Source organism: Bufo gargarizans, chromosome 1, assembly GCF_014858855.1.
Source record: "Bufo gargarizans isolate SCDJY-AF-19 chromosome 1, ASM1485885v1, whole genome shotgun sequence".
NCBI lineage: Eukaryota > Metazoa > Chordata > Amphibia > Anura > Bufonidae > Bufo > Bufo gargarizans.
In genome coordinates, this window is record NC_058080.1 from 136,853,299 (window position 1) to 136,875,046 (window position 21,748).

The following is a 21,748-nucleotide window of genomic DNA, read 5'->3' on the forward strand; positions in this document are numbered from 1 at the left end:
AACATCAGCTTGTCCACATTGGCTGTGGACAGGCGGCTGCGTTTGTCTGTAATGACGCCCCCTGCCGTGATGAATACACATTCAGACAAAACGCTGGCCGCCGGGCAGGCCAGCACCTCCAAGGCATAAAAGGCTAGCTCTGGCCACGTGGACAATTTAGAGACCCAGAAGTTGAATGGGGCCGAACCATCAGTCAGTACGTGGAGGGGTGTGCACATGTACTGTTCCACCATGTTAGTGAAATGTTGCCTCCTGCTAACACGTTGCGTATCAGGTGGTGGTGCAGTTAGCTGTGGCGTGTTGACAAAACTTTTCCACATCTTTGCCATGCTAACCCTGCCCTCAGAGGATCTGGCCGTGACACAGCTGCCTTGGCGACCTCTTGCTCCTCCTCTGCCTTGGCCTTGGGCTTCCACTTGTTCCCCTGTGACATTTGGGAATGCTCTCAGTAGCGTGTCTACCAACGTGCGCTTGTACTCGCGCATCTTCCTATCACGCTCCAGTGCAGGAAGTAAGGTGGGCACATTGTCTTTGTACCGTGGATCCAGCAGGGTGGCAACCCAGTAGTCCGCACACGTTAAAATGTGGGCAACTCTGCTGTCGTTGCGCAGGCACTGCAGCATGTAGTCGCTCATGTGTGCCAGGCTGCCCAGAGGTAAGGACAAGCTGTCCTCTGTGGGAGGCGTATCGTCCTGCGTTTCCCCCCAGCCACGCACCAGTGATGGGCCCGAGCTGCGTTGGGTGCCACCCCGTTGTGACCATGCTTCATCCTCATCCTCCTCCACCTCCTCCTCGTCCTCCAGTAGTGGGCCCTGGCTGGCCACATTTGTACCTGGCCTCTGCTGTTGCAAAAAACCTCCCTCTGAGTCACTTCTAAGAGACTGGCCTGAAGGTGCTAAAAATGACCCCTCTTCCTCCTCCTCCTCCTGGGCCACCTCCTCTTCCATCATCGCCCTAAGTGTTTTCTCAAGGAGACATAGAAGTGGTATTGTAACGCTGATAACGGCGTCATCGCCACTGGCCATGTTGGTGGAGTACTCGAAACAGCGCAACAGGGCACACAGGTCTCGCATGGAGGCCCAGTCATTGGTGGTGAAGTGGTGCTGTTCCGCAGTGCGACTGACCCGTGCGTGCTGCAGCTGAAACTCCACTATGGCCTGCTGCTGCTCGCACAGTCTGTCCAGCATGTGCAAGGTGGAGTTCCACCTGGTGGGCACGTCGCATATGAGGCGGTGAGCGGGAAGGCCGAAGTTACGCTGTAGCGCAGACAGGCGAGCAGCGGCAGGATGTGAACGCCGGAAGCGCGAACAGACGGCCCGCACTTTATGCAGCAGCTCTGACATGTTGGGGTAGTTGTGAATGAACTTCTGCACCACCAAATTCAGCACATGCGCCAAGCAAGGGATGTGCGTCAAACCGGCTAGTCCCAGAGCTGCAACGAGATTTCGCCCATTATCGCACACCACCACGCCGGGCTTGAGGCTCACCGGCAGCAACCACTCGTCGGTCTGTTGTTCTATACCCCGCCACAACTCCTGTGCGGTGTGGGGCCTGTCCCCCAAACATATGAGTTTCAGAATGGCCTGCTGACGTTTACCCCGGGCTGTGCTGAAGTTGGTGGTGAAGGTGTGTGGCTGACTGGATGAGCAGGTGGAAGAAGAGGAGGAGGAAGCTGAGTAGGAGGAGGTGGCAACAGGAGGCAAAGAATGTTGCCCTGCGATCCTTGGCGGCGGAAGGACGTGCGCCAAACAGCTCTCCGCCTGGGGCCCAGCCGCCACTACATTTACCCAGTGTGCAGTTAGGGAGATATAGCGTCCCTGGCCGTGCTTACTGGTCCACGTATCTGTGGTTAGGTGGACCTTGCCACAGATGGCGTTGCGCAGTGCACACTTGATTTTATCAGATACTTGGTTGTGCAGGGAAGGCACGGCTCTCTTGGAGAAGTAGTGCCGGCTGGGAACAACGTACTGTGGGACAGCAAGCGACATGAGCTGTTTGAAGCTGTCTGTGTCCACCAGCCTAAATGACAGCATTTCATAGGCCAGTAGTTTAGAAATGCTGGCATTCAGGGCCAGGGATCGAGGGTGGCTAGGTGGGAATTTACGCTTTCTCTCAAATGTTTGTGAGATGGAGAGCTGAACGCTGCCGTGTGACATGGTTGAGATTCTTGGTGACGGAGGTGGTGGTGTTGGTGGTACATCCCCTGTTTGCTGGGCGGCAGGTGCCAACGTTCATCCAGAGGTGGAGGAAGAGGCAGAGGCGGCAGCAGCAGAAGAGGCCGAGGCGGCAGCAGCAGAAGAGGTAGCAGGGGGAGCCTGAGTGACTTCCTTGGTTTTAAGGTGTTTACTCCACTGCAGTTCATGCTTTGCATGCAGGTGCCTGGTCATGCAGGTTGTGCTAAGGTTCAGAACGTTAATGCCTCGCTTCAGGCTCTGATGGCACAGCGTGCAAACCACTCGGGTCTTGTCGTCAGCACATTGTTTGAAGAAGTGCCATGCCAGGGAACTCCTTGAAGCTGCCTTTGGGGTGCTCGGTCCCAGATGGCGGCGGTCAGTAGCAGGCGGAGTCTCTTGGCGGCAGGTGTTCTGCTTTTGCCCACTGCTCTTTTGCTACGCTGTTGGCTCGGTCTCACCACTGCCTCTTCCTCGGAACTGTGAAAGTCAGTGGCACGACCTTCATTCCATGTGGGGTCTAGGACCTCATCGTCCCCTGCATCGTCTTCCACCCTGTCTTGATCCCTGACCTCCTGTTCAGTCTGCACACTGCAGAAAGACGCAGCAGTTGGCACCTGTGTTTCGTCATCATCAGAGACGTGCTGAGGTGGTATTCCCATGTCCTCATCATCAGGAAACATAAGTGGTTGTGCGTCAGTGCATTCTATGTCTTCCACCGCTGGGGAAGGGCTAGGTGGATGCCCTTGGGAAACCCTGCCAGCGGAGTCTTCAAACAGCATAAGAGACTGCTGCATAACTTGAGGCTCAGACAGTTTCCCTGGTATGCATGGGGGTGATGTGACAGACTGATGGGCTTGGTTTTCAGGCGCCATCTGTGCGCTTTCTGCAGAAGACTGGGTGGGAGATAATGTGAACGTGCTGGATCCACTGTCGGCCACCCAATTGACTAATGCCTGTACCTGCTCAGGCCTTACCAACCTTAGAACGGCATTGGGCCCCACCAAATATCGCTGTAAATTATGGCGGCTACTGGGACCTGAGGTAGTTGGTACACTAGGACGTGTGGCTGTGGCAGAACGGCCACGTCCTCTCCCAGCACCAGAGGGTCCACTAACACCACCACGACCATATCCGCGTCCGCGTCCTTTACTAGATGTTTTCCTCATTGTTCTCGTTCACCACAACAACAAAAATATTATTTGTCCCAATGTATTGAATTCAAATTCAGGCCTTTTTTTTTACAGACACCTAACACTATCTGGCTATCTATTTAGGTACCGTATTACACTAATACAGGCACAGCAGTAACCACAGATTTAGCTGAATATAAATTTGAGGCCTATTATTTAGGCGCTGGGTGACAGGTATACGTTTACAGACAGAATTAGACTTGGATATGCACAGTAGCGTGTGTGTGAAGTTATTGAGAATGACCCTATCAGCACCTTGAATCTAATATACCCTTTTAGGGATAAATTTAAAGTAGGCCTGATACAGCAGAAACCACTAATTTAGAGAATTGCTAAATTGGGAATTGTATTTCAACCCAGAACAAAAACTGTGCTTTGACGGACACTAAATAACTTGCCCAGCCACAGCAATAACCACATATTTAGCTGACTATAAATTTGAGGCCTATTAGTTAGGCGCTGGGTGACAGGTATACGTTTACGGACAGAATTAGACTGATATATGCACAGTAGCGTGTGTGTGAAGTTATTGAGAATGACCCTATCAGCACCTTGAATCTAATATACCCTTTTAGGGATAAATTTAAAGTAGGCCTGATACAGCAGAAACCACTAATTTAGAGAATTGCTAAATTGGGAATTGTATTTCAACCCAGAACAAAAACTGTGCTTTGACGGACACTAAATAACTTGCCCAGCCACAGCAATAACCACAGATTTAGCTGACTATAAATTTGAGGCCTATTATTTAGGCGCTGGGTGACAGGTATAGGTTTACAGACAGAATTAGACTGGGATATGGCCAAAAAATAACCACACTATTGATGGTTAAATGCACTTGGTGTGACAGCTTGACCAACCACACTATTGAGGGTTAAATGCACTTGGTGACAGGCTCAGCTTGCCCCTGATGTAGTATATGGCCAAAAAATAACCACACTATTGATGGTTAAATGCACTTGGTGTGACAGCTTCACCCTGATGTAGGATATAGCCAAAAAACAACCACACTATTGAGGGTTAAATGCACTTGGTGACAGCTTGCCCCTGATGTAGTATATGGCCAAAAAATATCCACACTATTGATGGTTAAATGCACTTGGTATGACAGCTTGACCGATGTAGGATATAGCCAAAAAACAACCACACTATTGAGGGTTAAATGCACTTGGTGACAGCTTGCCCCTGATGTAGGATATGGCCAAAAAATAACCACACTATTGATGGTTAAATGCACTTGGTGTGACAGCTTGACCGATGTAGGATATAGCCAAAAAACAACCACACTATTGAGGGTTAAATGCACTTGGTGACAGCTTGCCCCTGATGTAGTATATGGCCAAAAAATAACCACACTATTGATGGTTAAATGCACTTGGTGTGACAGCTTGACCAATGTAGGATATAGCCAAAAAACAACCACACTATTGAGGGTTAAATGCACTTGGTGACAGCTTGCCCCTGATGTAGGATATAGCCAAAAAATAACCACACTATTGAGGGTTAAATGTACTTGTGTAAATGTACTGCAGCTTGTGCTGGCGCACCACAAGGCACAAAATGGCCGCCGATCACCCCAGAAAAAAGTGAATGAAAAATGCTCTGGGCAGCCTAAAAACAGTGAGCAATTGAATAGCAGCAGTTCAATGATCCACAGCTGCAGATCGATCACCGAATGAAGTCTTTTGGAGGAGTTAATCACTGCCTAATCTCGCCCTAATGTCGCAGCTGCAACCTCTCCCTACACTGATCAGAGCAGAGTGACGTGCGACGCTACGTGACTCCAGCTTAAATAGAGGCTGGGTCACATGCTGCACTGGCCAATCACAGCCATGCCAATAGTAGGCATGGCTGTGACGGCCTCTTGGGGCAAGTAGTATGACGCTTGTTGATTGGCTGCTTTGCAGCCTTTCAAAAAGCGCCAAGAAAGCGACGAACACCGAACCCGAACCCAGACTTTTACAAAAATGTTCGGGTCCGTGTCACGGACACCCCAAAATTCGGTACGAACCCGAACTATACAGTTCGGGTTCGCTCATCTTTAGTCTTCAGTTCAGTCACTCTTACGGTATTTAGCCCAAGAAAATACTGCAGCTGCAGTATTTTCTCTGTCCAAAATTCCGGAACACTTGCCAGGATGCCGGATACAGCATTATTTTCCATTTAAATGCATTAATGTCGTGATCCGGAAAATCACATGCATGTTCAGACCTTTAAAAATGCAAAAAATAATAATAATACCGGATCCGTTTTTCTAGATGACACCGGAGAGACGGATCCGGTGTTTCAATGCTTTTGTTAGAAAGATCCACATCCGGATCCGTCAACAAATGCTATCCGTTTGCACATGGATTTCCGTATCCGGCAGGCAGTTCCGGCGATGGTAATCATTTGCATCAGGCATTGGTGGCTGGAAATCCTGGCTGATCCACGTCTGATTCATCTTGACAAAGGTCAGTCTTTCCACATTTTGGGTGGACAGGCGAGTTTTCCTTGGGGTAACTATGGCCCCCGCCGCACTAAACACCCACTCTGATGCCACACTACTGGCCGGGCAGGACAGCTTTTCCAGGGCAAACTCGGACAGTTGCGGCCACAAATTCATTTTGGCTGCCCAGTAGTCCAGCGGATCTTCAATGACGGCTGGCAGGATGCTGTCCAAGTATGCCACCACCTGCTGGTTCAGGTCCTGCTCCAGGTCTACCTGCTGCTGCTGGTGAGTAGTTTCCGGTAGCGAGGGTCCAACAAGGTGGAGAGCCAGAAGTCATCCCTCTGCAAGTGAGCATGCATCGGGCCATTTTTGCAAGTGACTCAGAGGGACTCCCTGCCTCCATCTCCACTGAATACTGCCACGGTGTGTCTGGGTCCTCTGTCTCATCTTCCTGATCGCCCTGTAGCGCCTCTGGCTGCTTCTGCTCCTATCTCTGCTACAATGTCCTCCTCCACCTCTTCCAGTTCAGCCCCTACAGGGCTCATGTGACCGTGAGATCTAGGCACCACATCTCCAGTCCCCTGACCAGCCATTGTTACCACCATCTGTTCCAGGACATGAAGCAGTGGGATGACGTCGTTCATCCCGTAGTCCTGGCGACTGACAAATACCGTGGAGTCCTCAAAGGGCCTGAGCAATCGGCAGGTGTCATGCATGAGCTGCCACTGGCTGACATCAAAGTTACACAGGGGAGTACTCCTATCCGCTTGCATCATCAAGAAATCGTTGATGGTCTTTCTCTGTTCGTATAGTCGGTCCAACAAATGGAGAGTGGGAATGTTGCATATCAGCCTATGTTGGGGGATGCCGTTCTGCCGCTGCAGCTCAAGGAGGGCGTGCTTTGCTGTGTACGAGTGGCTGAAGTGTATGCAAAGTTTCCTGCCCATTTTTAGGATGTCTTGCAGATGGGTGGAAGACTTCAGGAACATCTTGACAACAAGATTGAACACGTGTGCCATGCAGGGCGCATGGCTCAGCCTTCCTTGAAGCAGTGCCGGCACCATGTTCTTCTCGTTGTCGGTCACCATGGTTCCGATTTTCAGTTGTCGCAGAGAAAGCCAGGATTCGATTTCTTGATGAATCACACAGAGCAGTTCCTTTCCTGTGTGACTCCGTTCGCCAAGGCAAACCAGGTGCAGAACAGCATGACACCGCCATGCCCTGCACATGTGGTATGCTGGAGGGGCACTGTAACTTGTACCTGCAGTGGAGGCTGAGGACATGTTGGAGGATGAGGAGGCAGAGGGGGACATTGTCGCTGGACCAATGGAGTGAGAACATGGAGGCGGAAGCGGCATCACCTGGACAAGTTGCTGGTGTAGCTGTGCAGAAACCACATTCAACCAAATTCAACCACATCCACCCGTAAAGGACATGTATTGTCCCTGACAGTAGTTACAGCTACACACGCCGGCGCTGCCGTGCACTTTGGAAGACACTGACAGGCTTAAGGACTGGCGCACCTTCTGTTCAACATGTTTGTGCAGGGCTGGTACTGCCTTTTTGGCAAATAAATGACGGCTTGGGACTTTCCACCTATGCTCGGCACAAGCCATCAGTTCACTGAAAGGTGCAGAGTCCACCACTTGGAAAGGGAGGGACTGCATCACCAGCAACTTAGACAGGAGCACGTTCAGCTTCTGCTCCGTTGGATGCGTGCACGCATACTGTTGTCTCTTTGCAATCGCTTCGGTGATCTATTGCTGATGGAATGACTGACGAGGAGTAGGAGGAGGAGGAGCATCAGGACCAGCAGATGATGGGAACGACAGACAGCTCTCTTTGGCTGAGTTGGTGAAGCCTTGACTGCTTGAAATCGGGTGCGGCATGCCACTCGGTGATGCAGCGGTTGCTGCGGCAGGCGGGACCACCACATCGGAGCCACGGTTCTCCCAGGCTCTTTATGGTGACGCTGCATATGTTGATGCAGGGCTGTGGTGCCAACATTGGCACCCTGGCCACGCCTTTGCCCACATATTCTACATATGGCCATGTTGACCTCCTCCGGCGGCTTCACAAAACACTGTCACACCGCCGAGTAGCTGATTTTACCCCCAACACTACGCACTGACTGACTGCTACCGCAGCTGCTTCTGAGAACCCGTGCACCACTCCTTTCAGGGCAGGTAGGCTGCTGCAAAGCGGGTGGTCTACCCCGTGCCCGTTTGGCTCCCAACCTCCCACTGCTGCCACTCTGTTGTCTCCCGGCCACGCTAGTGACTTGCTAACTCAGCCGCTGCCTCACGGGCAAGCTGCAACCCTCTTCTCCTGATGATGACGAATCCCCTTCTTCACCCAGCTCCCAAGTGCGATTGGCTTCATCATCGTCGAGTACTGTCTGCACGTCACTGATGTCCTCCTCAATGGTCTCTGGGTCAGGGGCCTGACCGGTCGCAACACAGGCTCCCGCACCACTCTCCTCATCATTACTTGCCCGCCTAGTGGAGGAAGCGGCGGATGTCTCCTCCAGATCTTGGCTGGTCAGTAGCTACTGACTGTCCTCGCTGTATAGTAGAGCTGAGCCCACAGCATTCATAACTTCTCTTGCTGAGGGAACAGAAAAGGACAGAGGCAGGTTGAGGACAGGTGAGGGCACAGGGTCTTCTCCCGATCCATGCCAACTAAGGGTTGTGTCTGACAAACCCACCGACTGTTGGCTGGGGGTGTCTGATTGGATGAAGTGGATGATCGAGTTAACCAATCAAGAACCGCTGGGTTGCTGGTCAAGACACGATCGCTAGATGACACTGGGAGCTCAGGCCTCTTGCTGCGACTCCTGCTGCCACGCCCCCTTACTCTGATGCAACCTATGCCTGCGCCAGAAATATTTAGGCCTCTGCAACTCCCCTGTGCAGGGCCTGGCACTTCTCTGTCTTACATACTGTTACATACTGATACATAAAAATGAAATTTAAACACCCCTAAAAGCGTTGAATATATTTATCTTTTTGTACTGAAATATGCCACTAAACGCTTTCACCACATATAACTACAGAAGTGAACTGAGAATATATTTTTATTCTTGTACTGAAATAGGCCACTAAACTATTTTACCACATATAACTGCAGAAGTGAACTGAGAATATATTTTTCTTTTTGTACTGAAATAGGCCACTAAATGCTTTCACCACATATAACTGCAGAAGTGAACTGAGAATATATTTTTCTTTTTGTACTGAAATAGGCCACTAAATGCTTTCACCACATATAACTGCAGAAGTGAACTGAGAATATATTTTTCTTTTTGTACTGAAATAGGCCACTAAATGCTTTCACCACATATAACTGCAGAAGTGAACTGAGAATATATTTTTCTTTTTGTAGTTAAATAAGTCACACAATTCTTTCATTACATATAACTGCAGAAGTGAACAACGTATATATTTATCTTTTTGTACTGAAATACGCCACTAAATGCTTTCACCACATATACAGTTGTGTTCAAAATAATAGCAGTGTGTTTAAAAAATTGAACAAAGCTCAAAATCCTTCTAATAGCTTTTATTTTCATACACACAAATGCATTGGGAACACTACACATTCTATTCCAAATCAAAACATTAAGAAAAATATATAAAATTTGTGTTGTACCTCTAAGAAAATTGAAGAAAAGTGAATATTAGACTGTTCAAAAAAAATAGCAGTGTTTGTATTCTTCTTTACAAACTCAAGCATTCACTATATAAACTGAAAATGTTTGAAGATTTTGCTTTCCTTTGAATCACTTAACTAATATTTAGTTGTATAACCACTGTTTCTCAGAACTGCTGTACATCTGTGTTGCTCGGAGTCAACCAACTTCTGGCACCTGTGAAAAGGTATTCCAGCCCAGGATGATTGGAATACATTCACAGTTCTTTTCTATTTCTTGGCCACTCCATAACGTAAATCTTATTGGTCTGGAACCAAGATGTTGTACGTTTACTGGTGTTTTTGGGGTCGTTGTTTTGTTGGAACACCCATTTCAAGGGCATTTCCTCTTCAGCATAAGGCAGCACGACCTCTTCAAGTATTCTGATGTATTCAAACTGATCCATGATCCCTGGTATGCGATAAATAGGCCCAACACTGTAGTATTAGAAACATCTCCATATCATGATGCTTGTGCCACCATGCTTCACTGTTTTCACAGTGTACTGTGACTTGAATTCAGTGTTTTGGGGTTGCCATTTTAAAGCATTTGCGATTATTTTAGCTGAGCAGCCTATCATTTTCTGCACTTCTTTATATGTTTTCCCCTCTCCAATCAACTTTTTAATCAAGGTACACTGTTCTTCTGAACAATGTTTGGAATGACCCAGTTTCCTCTGAATTTCAGAGAGAAATGCACTGTAACCAGCATGTACAACATTCCTTCCTTAAATAAGGGAAATAATTGCCACCTGTTTTTCAAATAATTAATGACCTCACTAATTGAATTCCACACTGTTATTATTTTAAACATGCCCCTTTCAATTAGTGATTTATTTACACAGAATCAGCAGCATGCTTGTCATGACTGTTGGGTCTGTTGGATTTCTATTACTCTACTACACCTGCTAGTAAATTATTTGCCATGTAGAAATATCATTTCTACCAAAAACAGTGATTGATCAGGTTAGTGATGTCTGACTGCTATTATTTTGAACACAACTGTAATTGCAGAAGTGAACTGCGTATATATTTTTATTTTTGTAATTAAATACGCTACTAAATGCTTTCGCCACATATAGCTGCAGAAGTGAACTGCATATATATTTTTCCTTAGTACTGAAATACGTCACTAAACGCTTTTACCGCAAATAACTGCAACATTAAACTGTGTATATATTTTTCTTTTTGTACTGAAATACATCACTAAACGGTTTCACCACATATAACTGCAGAAGTGAACTGTGTATATATTTTTCTTTTAGTACTGAAATACGTCACTAAACGCTTTTACCGCAAATAACCAACAGTAAACTGCGTATATACTTTTCTTTTTGTACTGAAATACATCACTAAACGCTTTCACCACACATAACTGCAGAAGTTAACTGAGAATAAGAATGGTTCTTCTTCAAAAAAAGGGCCAGCGAGCGCTCTCGTCCTCTGGCCATCCCTGTCTGCGTTCTAAATCTCGCGCCTGCGCCGTACCGGTCTTCAGTCGGCGCAGGCGAACTGAGAGGAGGACGCACGCTCGGCCGCTCCTTCCTCAATGCGCCAATGACGTAGCATCTACACCCGGTGCAGGTGCACTGAGGAAGAAGTGGCAGAGCGAGCGTCCTCCTCTCAGTGCGTCTGCGCCGACTGAAGACTGGTACGGCGCAGGCACGAGATTTAGAACGCAGACAGGGCTAGCCAGGGGAAGAGAGCGTTCGCTGGACCTGTCAATCAACAGAAGGAGGGGGCGTTTTTTTTTAAAGCAGGATGCAGCTGCTACCAGCAAGTAACCGCCCTACTTGCTGGTAGAGAGGTAATTTACATATTTTAGAAGTGCCGATTTTAAAGAAACTACTGAACGAAAAAGGGTAAGAGCACTATATAGTGAAAAATCGCAGTATAAGGATTTTAAGTAGTCCAAAAACGAAAAATGGGGGGTGACAGAAGCCCTTTAACCGCCTCCGGACCGCCTAACGCAGGATCGCGGTCCAGAGGCGGTCTATGCGTCATCTCGCGAGACGCGAGACTTCCTGTGAACGCGCGCACACAGGCACGCGCGTTCACAGGATCGGCCGGTAAGCAAGTAGATCTACAGCCTGCAGCGGCGATCGTTCGCTGGCAGGCTGTACATGCGATTTTTTTTAACCCCTAACAGGTATATTAGACGCTGTTTTGATAACAACGTCTAATATACCTGCTACCTGGTCCTCTGGTGGTCCCTTTTTGCTTGGGTCGACCACCAGAGGACACAGGCAGCTCAGTAATAAGTAGCACCAATCACCACACTACACTACACCCCCCCTGTCACTTATTAACCCCTTATTAACCCCTGATCACACCATATAGACTCCGTGATTACCCCCCTGTCATTGATCACCCCCCTGTAAGGCTCCATTCAGACGTTCGTATGTGATTTATGGATCCATGGATCAGATCCGCAAAACACATATCGACATCTGAATGGAGCCTTACAGGGGGGTGATCAATGACAGGGGGGTGATCACCCCATATAGACTCTCTGATCACCCCCCTGTCATTGATCACTCCCCTGTCATTGATCACCCCCCTGTAATGCTCCATTCAGACGTCCGTATGTGTTTTACGGATTCATGGATCGGATCCGCAAAACACATACAGACGTCTGAATGGAGCCTTACAGGGGGGTGATCACCCCATATACACTCCCTGATCACCCCCCTGTCATTGATCACCCCCATGTAAGGCTCCATTCAGACGTCCGTATGTGTTTTGCAGAACCGATCCATGGATCCGTGGATCTGCAAAATACATACGGACCTCTGAATGGAGCCTTACAGGGGGGTGATCAGGGAGTCTATATGGGATGATCACCCCCCTGTAAGGCTCCATTCAGTCGTCCATGGATCGGATCCGCAAAACACATACGGATGTCTGAATGGAGCCTTACAGGGGGGTGATCAATGACAGGGGGGTAATCAGGGAGTCTATATGGGGTGATCACCCCCCTGTCATTGATCACCCCCCTGTAAGGCTCAATTCAGACGTCCGTATGTGTTTTGCGGATCCATGGATCCGCAAAACACGGACACCGCGGATCCGCAAAACACATACAGATGTCTGAATGGAGCCTTACAGGAGGGTGATCAATGACAGGGTGGTGATCACCTCATATAGACTCCCTGATCACCCCCCTGTCATTGATCACCCCCCCTGTAAGGCTCCATTTAGAAAAAAAATTGGCACAAGTTAGCGGAAATTGTTTTTTTTTTGTCAAAAAATAAAATCTCACATGAACTCACCATACCCCTCACGGAATCCAAATGCGTAAAATTTTTTAGACATTTATATTCCAGGTTTCTTCTCACGCTTTAGGGCCCCTAAAATGCCAGGGCAGTATAAATACCCCACATGTGACCCCATTTCGGAAAGAAGACACCCCAAGGTATTCACTGAGGGGCATATTGAGTCCATGAAAGATTGAACTTTTTGTCCCAAGTTAGCGGAAAGGGAGACTTTGTGAGGAAAAAACTAAAAAAAAATCAATTTCTGCTAACTTGTGCCCAAAAAAAAAAATCTTCTATGAACTCGCCATGCCCCTCATTGAATACCTTGGGGTGTCTTCTTTCCAAAATGGGGTCGCATGTGGGGTATTTATACTGCCCTGGCATTTTAGGGGCCCTAAAGCGTGAGAAGAAGTCTGGGATCCAAATATCTAAAAATGCCCTCCTAAAAGGAATTTGGGCCCCTTTGCGCATCTAGGCTGCAAAAAAGTGTCACACATGTGGTATCGCTGTACTCAGGAGAAGTTGGACAATGTCTTTTGGGGTGTCATTTTACATATACCCATGCTGGGTGAGATAAATATCTCGGTCAAATGCCAAGTTTGTATTAAAAAATGGGAAAAGTTGTATTTTGCCGAGATATTTCTCTCACCCAGCATGGGTATATGTAAAATGACACCTCAAAACACATTGCCCAACTTCTCCTGAGTACGGCGATACCACATGTGTGCCATTTTTTTGCAGCCTAGGTGGGCAAAGGGGCCCACATTCCAAAGAGCACCTTTATGATTTCGCAGGGCATTTTTTACACATTTTGATTTCAAACTACTTCTCACACATTAGGGCCCCTAAAATGCCAGGGCAGTATAACTACCCCACAAGCGACCCCATTTTGGAAAGAAGACACCTCAAGGTATTTCGTGATGGGCATAGTGAGTTCATGGAAGTTTTTATTTTTTGTCACAAGTTAGTGGAATATGAGACTTTGTAAGGAAAAAAAAAAATCATAATTTTCCGCTAACTTGTGACAAAAAATAAAAACTTCCATGAACTCACTATGCCCATCAGCGAATACCTTAGGGTGTCTACTTTCTGAAATGGTCATTTGTGGGGTTTTTCTACTGTCTGGGTATTGTAGAACCTCAGGAAACATGACAGGTGCTCAGAAAGTCAGAGCTGCTACAAAAAGCGGAAATTCACATTTTTGTACCATAGTTTGTAAACGCTATAACTTTTACCCATACATTTAGAGAAAAATTTATATATGGATGTCGTTTTTTTAAAAAAAAATTACAACTGAAAGTGAAAAATATCATTTTCTTGCAAAAATTTCGTTAAATTTCGATTAATAACAAAAAAAGTAAAAATGTCAGCAGCAATGAAATACCACCAAATGAAAGCTCTATTGGTAAGAAGAAAAGGAGGTAAAATTCATTTGGGTGGTAAGTTGCATGACCGAGCAATAAACGGTGAAAGTAGTGTAGTGCAGAATTGCAAAAAGTGGTCTGGTCATTAAGGGTGTTTAAGCTAGGGGAGCTGAAGTGGTTAAGAGTTGACTGTGTAACAGACTTGATTGCATATTTTGCTGTGAATTTTTAACCTTTTGCAATGCAAAAGGATAAAACTCTTGCAAATCTGATGTTAAATGTGCTGCAAAATCCACATATATATTATTACCTGGGATTGGTGGCATAATTCCCCAGATTTATTTATTCTCGGCCTTATCCTTTATAGCTTTTAAACTATCTTAAATTTAAGTATTGCTAGAATGTGCACAAAAATTGACAGCTATGGGGGAGATTTATCAAAACTGGTATAGAGGAAAACTGGCTTAGTTGCCCATAGCAACCCATCAGATCCCACCTTTCATTTTCCAAAGGAGCTCTGAGAAATGAAAGATGGAATCTGATTGGTTGCTATGGGCACTTTTTCTTTACACCAGTTTTGACAAATTTCCCCCTATGTGTTGCATTTTTGGAATGATTTATGAATAAAATAAGCAACTAGTGATAATTTACATTCACAGCTCCTTGGCTCAACAATAGGCTATGTTATACAATATTTTATTTTTCACATTTATCTAAGAGCCTGATGGACTGATGGAGTGGGAAAAAACTTTTGTAGTAATGCCCACACATTAGGTGAATTTACCTGCAGCAATGATCAGGGATGTATGGGGATGAATGATCGTTACTACGATCACTCCTCCTGGTACAGTTTCCTTGTTTGTCCTCAGAAAATCTTTGTTTACACATGAAAGATGTAAACAAATAAAAAACGCTCTCATTCATTGAGTGATCTACAACACCTTTACACCGGGCAATTATCAGGAATGAGCATATGTAGGAGCCTTCATTCCCAATAATAAGCATGACTCTCAGCCCATGTGACAGGGCCCAAAGCGGCTATATAAGGGTCTACTACAGATACTTTGAACTCACCATTGACTACTTTGAATTTTGAAGATGACGCTATATGCCCCAGTGAAGGAATCTTTGTAACAACCAAGTATGCCAAATTCATGTACACTATTTGTAAGAAAAACTCACCCTTCAAAGCAATGTGCCACTGTCAACACCCATTTCTTCCCTATGAGAACACATCCACAGATGTGCCCACTGGGTTCACTCTGTAGAGAGCATTGCCATGGCCATCTACCAGGGCGACTGGTTCTGCCACCAAGTATTCTCTTGCTCATTCGTGCTGCAGGGCGACGTCCGCAATCTGAATAGACATGAACAAACTATACATTAACATCTCATTTATAAAATCTTATTACATAAACTGATAATACCAAAATACCAGAAAAGTGAGATAAAAAGTCATTCTGTATGACTTGCTTAAGTTGTGTATGGGCCTCCCAACTCTTCCCTGATGGCTGATGTCAGGGGAGACCAGGACTGGACAGATGGATTTCAACTTCCTGCTCCTTTTGTTTTCAGGTAGATAAGCCAGGAGTCTGGAAGTGGCTTCCTACTATCATCCTGTTCAGGACACATGCACCCTCAGTCATGTGAATTGGGGTGTCGGAAAAGATAGATATCCACTAAATGAGGTTTCTTGTATATGGCCAGCCTGAGTTACACTTCACAGACTGTATGTACAGGTCCTTCTAAAAAAATTAGCATATTGTGATAAAGTTCATTATTTTCTGTAATGTACTGATAAACATTACACTTTCATATATTTTAGATTCATTACACACCAACTGAAGTAGTTCAAGCCTTTTATTGTTTTAATATTGATGATTTTGGCATACAGCTCATGAAAACCCAAATTTCCTATCTCAAAAAATTAGCATATTTCATCCGACCAATAAAAGAAAAGTGTTTTTAATACAAAAAAGTCAACCTTCAAATAATTATGTTCAGTTATGCACTCAATACTTGGTCGGGAATCCTTTTGCAGAAATGACTGCTTCAATGCGGCGTGGCATGGAGGCAATCAGCCTGTGGCACTGCTGAGGTGTTATGGAGGCCCAGGATACTTCGATAGCGGCCTTAAGCTCATCCAGAGTGTTGGGTCTTGCGTCTCTCAACTTTCTCTTCCCAATATCCCACAGATTCTCTATGGGGTTCAGGTCAGGAGAGTTGGCAGGCCAATTGAGCACAGTAATACCATGGTCAGTAAACCATTTACCAGTGGTTTTGGCACTGTGAGCAGGTGCCAGGTCGTGCTGAAAAATGAAATCTTCATCTCCATAAAGCTTTTCAGCAGATGGAAGCATGAAGTGCTCCAAAATCTCCTGATAGCTAGCTGCATTGACCCTGCCCTTGATAAAACACAGACCATCACTGACTGTGGGTACTTGACACTGGACTTCAGGCATTTTGGCATTTCCCTCTCCCCAGTCTTCCTCCAGACTCTGGCACCTTGATTTCCGAATGACATGCAACAGTCCAGTGCTGCTTCTCTGTAGCCCAGGTCAGGCGCTTCTGCCGCTGTTTCTGGTTCAAAAGTGGCTTGACCTGGGGAATGCGGCACCTGTAGCCCATTTCCTGCACACGCCTGTACACGGTGGCTCTGGATGTTTCTACTCCAGACTCAGTCCACTGCTTCCGCAGGTCCCCCAAGGTCTGGAATCGGTCCTTCTCCACAATCTTCCTCAGGGTTCGGTCACCTCTTCTCGTTGTGTAGCGTTTTCTGCCACACTTTTTCCTTCCCACAGACTTCCCACTGAGGTGCCTTGATACAGCACTCTGGGAACAGCCTATTCGGTCAGACATTTCTTTCTGTGTCTTACCCTCTTGCTTGAGGGTGTCAATGATGGCCTTCTGGACAGCAGTCAGGTCGGCAGTCTTACCCATGATTGCGGTTTTGAGTAATGAACCAGGCTGGGAGTTTTTAAAAGCCTCAGGAATCTTTTGCAGGTGTTTAGAGTTAATTAGTTGATTCAGATGATTAGGTTAATAGCTCATTTAGAGAACCTTTTCATGATATGCTAATTTTTTTAGATAGGAATTTTGGGTTTTCATGAGCTGTATGCCAAAATCATCAATATTAAAACAATAAAAGGCTTGAACTACTTCAGTTGGTGTGTAATGAATCTAAAATATATGAAAGTCTAATGTTTATCAATACATTATAGAAAATAATAAACTTTATCACAATATGCTAATTTTTTTAGAAGGACCTGTATGTATGTGTATTATTGTAAAATATATATATATATATATATATATATATATAAAAAAAAAAATATATATATATATATATATATATATAAAAAACACCTTTTGGTAGCAGGTTACCTTGCTGACAATACTCTGCAGACTATAGGTTCTCTAGTTCTCTTCTTTGTCTTACTCCTTCTCTCCTTCTAAAGATAATGCAGAGATCAGTGAGTCTAAGTAGCCTAAGAGGGAGCACATGTCACAGCTTTCTCTCCCTTCCAAAGCTTTTCCTATCACAGACTAAAGCTAGGAATACAGCCCCCGGTTCCAGTCCGTCTATGCCAGTGGTCGGCAACCCGCGGCTCGCGAGCCACATGCGGCTCTTTTTATCCTTTGGTTCGGGCTGGCGGGTGGGCGGCCTTTCTTGCAAAATGTCAAGCTTTCAAAATGTCCGTCATGCGCCTCCTGCCCCGTCTGTCTGCTCCTTCCACTTTATGAATGAAGCAGGCAGGCGGGGCAGGAGGCGCATGACGGAGGGTGAGATGTCACGCTGCGCACAGCAGCAGAAGGGCGGGCAGCGGCGGACTTTCAGCAGAACACCGGCCATGTGAGGAGTGGTGAAGAGGCCGCCGCTCAGGTCCAGGAGGAGCGAAATGTCCTGCAGCAGAAAGGTAGGAGCTGCCCCCGGTGTGTGCACCGGCCCCACCGCAAGTATCCCTGCCTCCTCCCTTCCCCCCCCCCTAATACATTACTTTACTAACTGGAGGACACTTATGGGGGATATCTGTGGAGGGCACTTATGGGGGATATCTGTGGAGGGTACTTATGGGGGATATCTGTGGAGGGCACTTATGGGGGATATCTGTGGAGGGCACTTATGGGGGATATCTGTGGCGGGCACTTATGGGGGATATCTGTGGAGGGCACTTATGGGGGATATCTGTGGAGGGCACTTATGGGGGATATCTGTGGAGGGCACTTATATAGCATCTTATGCTATATATGTGTCATCCACAGATATCCCCCATAGGTGCCCTCCACAGATATCTCCCATAAGTGCGTCATCCACAGATATCCCCCATAAGTGCGTCATCCACAGATATCCCCCATAAGTGCGTCATCCACAGATATCCCCCATAAGTGCGTCATCCACAGATATCCCCCATAAGTGCGTCATCCACAGATATCCCCCATAAGTGCGTCATCCACAGATATCCCCCATAAGTGCATCATCCACAGATATCCCCCATAAGTGCGTCATCCACAGATATCCCCCATAAGTGCGTCATCCACATTACAGCCACATCTGCAGACAAGTTTAATAAAAGTAAAAAATGATAAAGATAAAATGAAATAATAATCAAGATCCAAATAAAAGAAAGTACATATAAAAGTATGTAAAAACACACTCTGGGCTCATGCCCACGAATGTAAGGGCGCCGTGCCTGTGCTGCGGACCGCAAATAGCGGTCCGCAATGCACGGACACAGACCATGGGGCAGCTGCATGAGGATCGCGGACCCATTCACTTAAATGGGGTTCGCGATCCGCATCCGACTGCCCGCACCGCAAAAAAAGTAGCGCATGCTGTCGCACGGTCGTGTGCAGCCCGCATCATGGACCCATTCACTTCAATGGGTCCAGGATCCGGGATATGAGTGCTACAGTGTGCTTCTGTGGTGCTTCTGGCTGTGCCTCCGCACCGCAAAAAAGTAGTGCATGCGCAACTTTTTTGCGGGGCGTAGGCACACCCAGAAGCACCACGGGAGCACACTGTAGCACTCATATCCCGGATCCTGGACCCATTGAAGTGAATGGGTCCTTGATGCGGGCTGATGCGGGCTGCACACTGGCCAGTGCCCATGTATTGCGGACCCGCCGTATGCGGCCTGCAATATGGCAACGGTCGTGTGCATGAGCCCTAATAGTCCTCACTGGTACTGTTGACGCAATATTTTAGGTTTTAAAAATGTGGCTCTCGAAATAAATTTCAATCGTGGTTTTGGCGATATTTGGCTCAGTTGAAAAAAAAGGTTGCCCACCACTGGTCTATGCCACACATACATGGCTAGACTGGGTAACACATAAATGAAAACTTTGCAGATATCCCGTTGCTGTGGGGTACTGCATAAGGATGCCCTCACCTTCTCCTACACACAAAGGGAGAATACATTGAAAAAATACATTGAAAAAAAAAATATGTACTACCACACAGTGTCCAAATAATAATGACATATAGCACAGTCATACAATGAAATATATGTGGCAATCTGAAGTGGTGGTTCAAATAACATAAACTTGCTATTTGGTTTCTTTCTTGCTTTCCTTTGAAACACTATAGTCATTGGAAAGATGAATTACAACATGCAATTGGATTATAAGGGTAACACGATCTTTTTGAATTTCAGATAAATCAATGGGATGGCCCTTCTGTTGCCATTCAATATTACTAAGAGGTTTTTGTCTTCTGTATATAAAGTGGTCTATTGAGTCAAATAAATGAAAAACAATTAATACTTAACAGAAATGACCTAAAATACGTGAATGTTACATTTCATAACTTACATCCATTTATTTAGGATAAAACTGCAGAATATCAGTGATGCCCTGATGCAGGTCCAGTTTTACCATCCTGGCTGTATCGCCAAGTGTCTTTAATATGGTCTTAGCCCAGAGACCTACTGTATGTTACAGTTTGTGTTGACATGGTGCATTTGGTTTTCCCCAAACATGGCTCTGTGTGTTATGGGCAAACATCTTCACTTTTATCTTGTCGGTCCAATGAACATTAATCCAGAAGTCTTGTGCTTTTTCAGAGAACTTTTCCAACGTAAAGGAGTTCTCTGGGAATGATTTAAAGTGGTCGCAGGCAACCTATCCTAGAATGTGAACAGAAGTGGTCGCCATCACTTGCAGAGCTGACTAAAAGGGTTAAGGGGTGGGGACCACACTGCCTTCTGGCACTTGCATATACTATACATTGGTAAGTGTTCCTGTCAGGCTGCTCAGCCATGATCAGAAAGCATAATTACCATGTACTGTAGGTCAGTGCAGTGTGTTGTGAGCCCCACCCCGTCCCCCTTAGGCAACTCTGCCAATGGTGGCAACCAGTCCTGTTCACATTCTAGGACAGGTTTCTTTTGCCCATTTTAAATCATTCCTTTATAGAAAGAAGAATATTTTCTTCTAAAACCCTCCCAAACTAGCCATACTTGTTCAGTATTTTTCTCACTGTACAGTTATGGGCTTAAAAGAACATTTAACATGCTATCTGAGATCTGTAAAGTTTTAGATGTAGTGCGTGGTTTTATCTTGGAGTAAATTTGCTGGGATGTCCACTTCTCATAGTAGAACAACGGAGTTCTGCTTTTCATAATCAGGGGCATTTGTTTAGCAGCATAGGGATGCTACTTAAACCTCATTCACACGTCTGTGTTTTGGTCCGTGATTTCCATCCGTGATTGTGTACTACTTTTTCTCACGATTGTAGATAGGCAGGCTTGAGAAAGGCCCCATTGCCTGGGCGAAAGCTTTGCATTTATTATCTTTTACTGGTATTTGAAATGCTCCCTTTCCCTTGGATATATAGACAGACTGAACGGATAGATAGATAGATAGATAGATAGATAGATAGGTGGATAGATGGATAGTGCTGTATATTTTCTTGTCATTCTTTAATTATTCATATATGTACTGTAGAGAAATATAATGTACATTCTTGCAATATTCCTAGATCCATCCCTCCTAGAACAGAATCAGTTATTGGTAATATATCAGCTGGACACGTTACATTGACTTCTAATATGACTTTGTAAGCAGTAAGGTTATCCTGTACGTTTTATTATCAATATCGGAGCCTTGCTTTCAGGACATTAATTCTGATTAATGCATCTCATGTCAGACTAATTCATTTATCTGAAAGGTTCTTTACTCAAGGTTTGCCATTTTCCAGAACCTGACCTGATTGTTGGTGAAAAAATGTCTGCATTTTACATCACTTTAGATGTGACTGCAATGTGTGAATTCTGATTTAAGCTGCCAGTTTTTCTCTTTGTGCTGCTTTATATTCTTTTATATCTTTCTGTACCCTTCATGAAGAAACGGTCAGGAGACTATAGTAAGAATATAAGCAGCATTGACTGACATACTACAGACTGCACCATTAAACTGAGAGCAGGTCATCTTAATGGTTTTAGATGAGTACAGTGCTTGGACAGCCTCGGTTATTGTGTTATTGCCATTATTTGACTTTTTGATGTCTCTGGCAAATGTCTTTGGCAAATATATTTAATAACGTATACTGTTTGGATTTATTATTTTTCTTTCTAGCCTTAAATGGGGTTTTCTGGTTTGCATCCACATCCATTGAAATCATCCTATATTTTAATTCTGTAAT

At 45.7% G+C, this 21,748-nt stretch overlaps 1 protein-coding gene across 1 annotated transcript in view; it reads right to left on the bottom strand.

The window, feature by feature from the left end:
• Window positions 1-21,748, bottom strand: part of CORIN (corin, serine peptidase) — a 521,382-nt gene that overhangs the window by 34,913 nt on the left and 464,721 nt on the right. Inside the window, exon 20 of the mRNA XM_044298842.1 lies at window positions 15,289-15,463. Within this exon, the coding sequence (XP_044154777.1) occupies window positions 15,289-15,463 (175 nt within the window). The remainder of the gene's footprint in view (window positions 1-15,288; window positions 15,464-21,748) is intronic.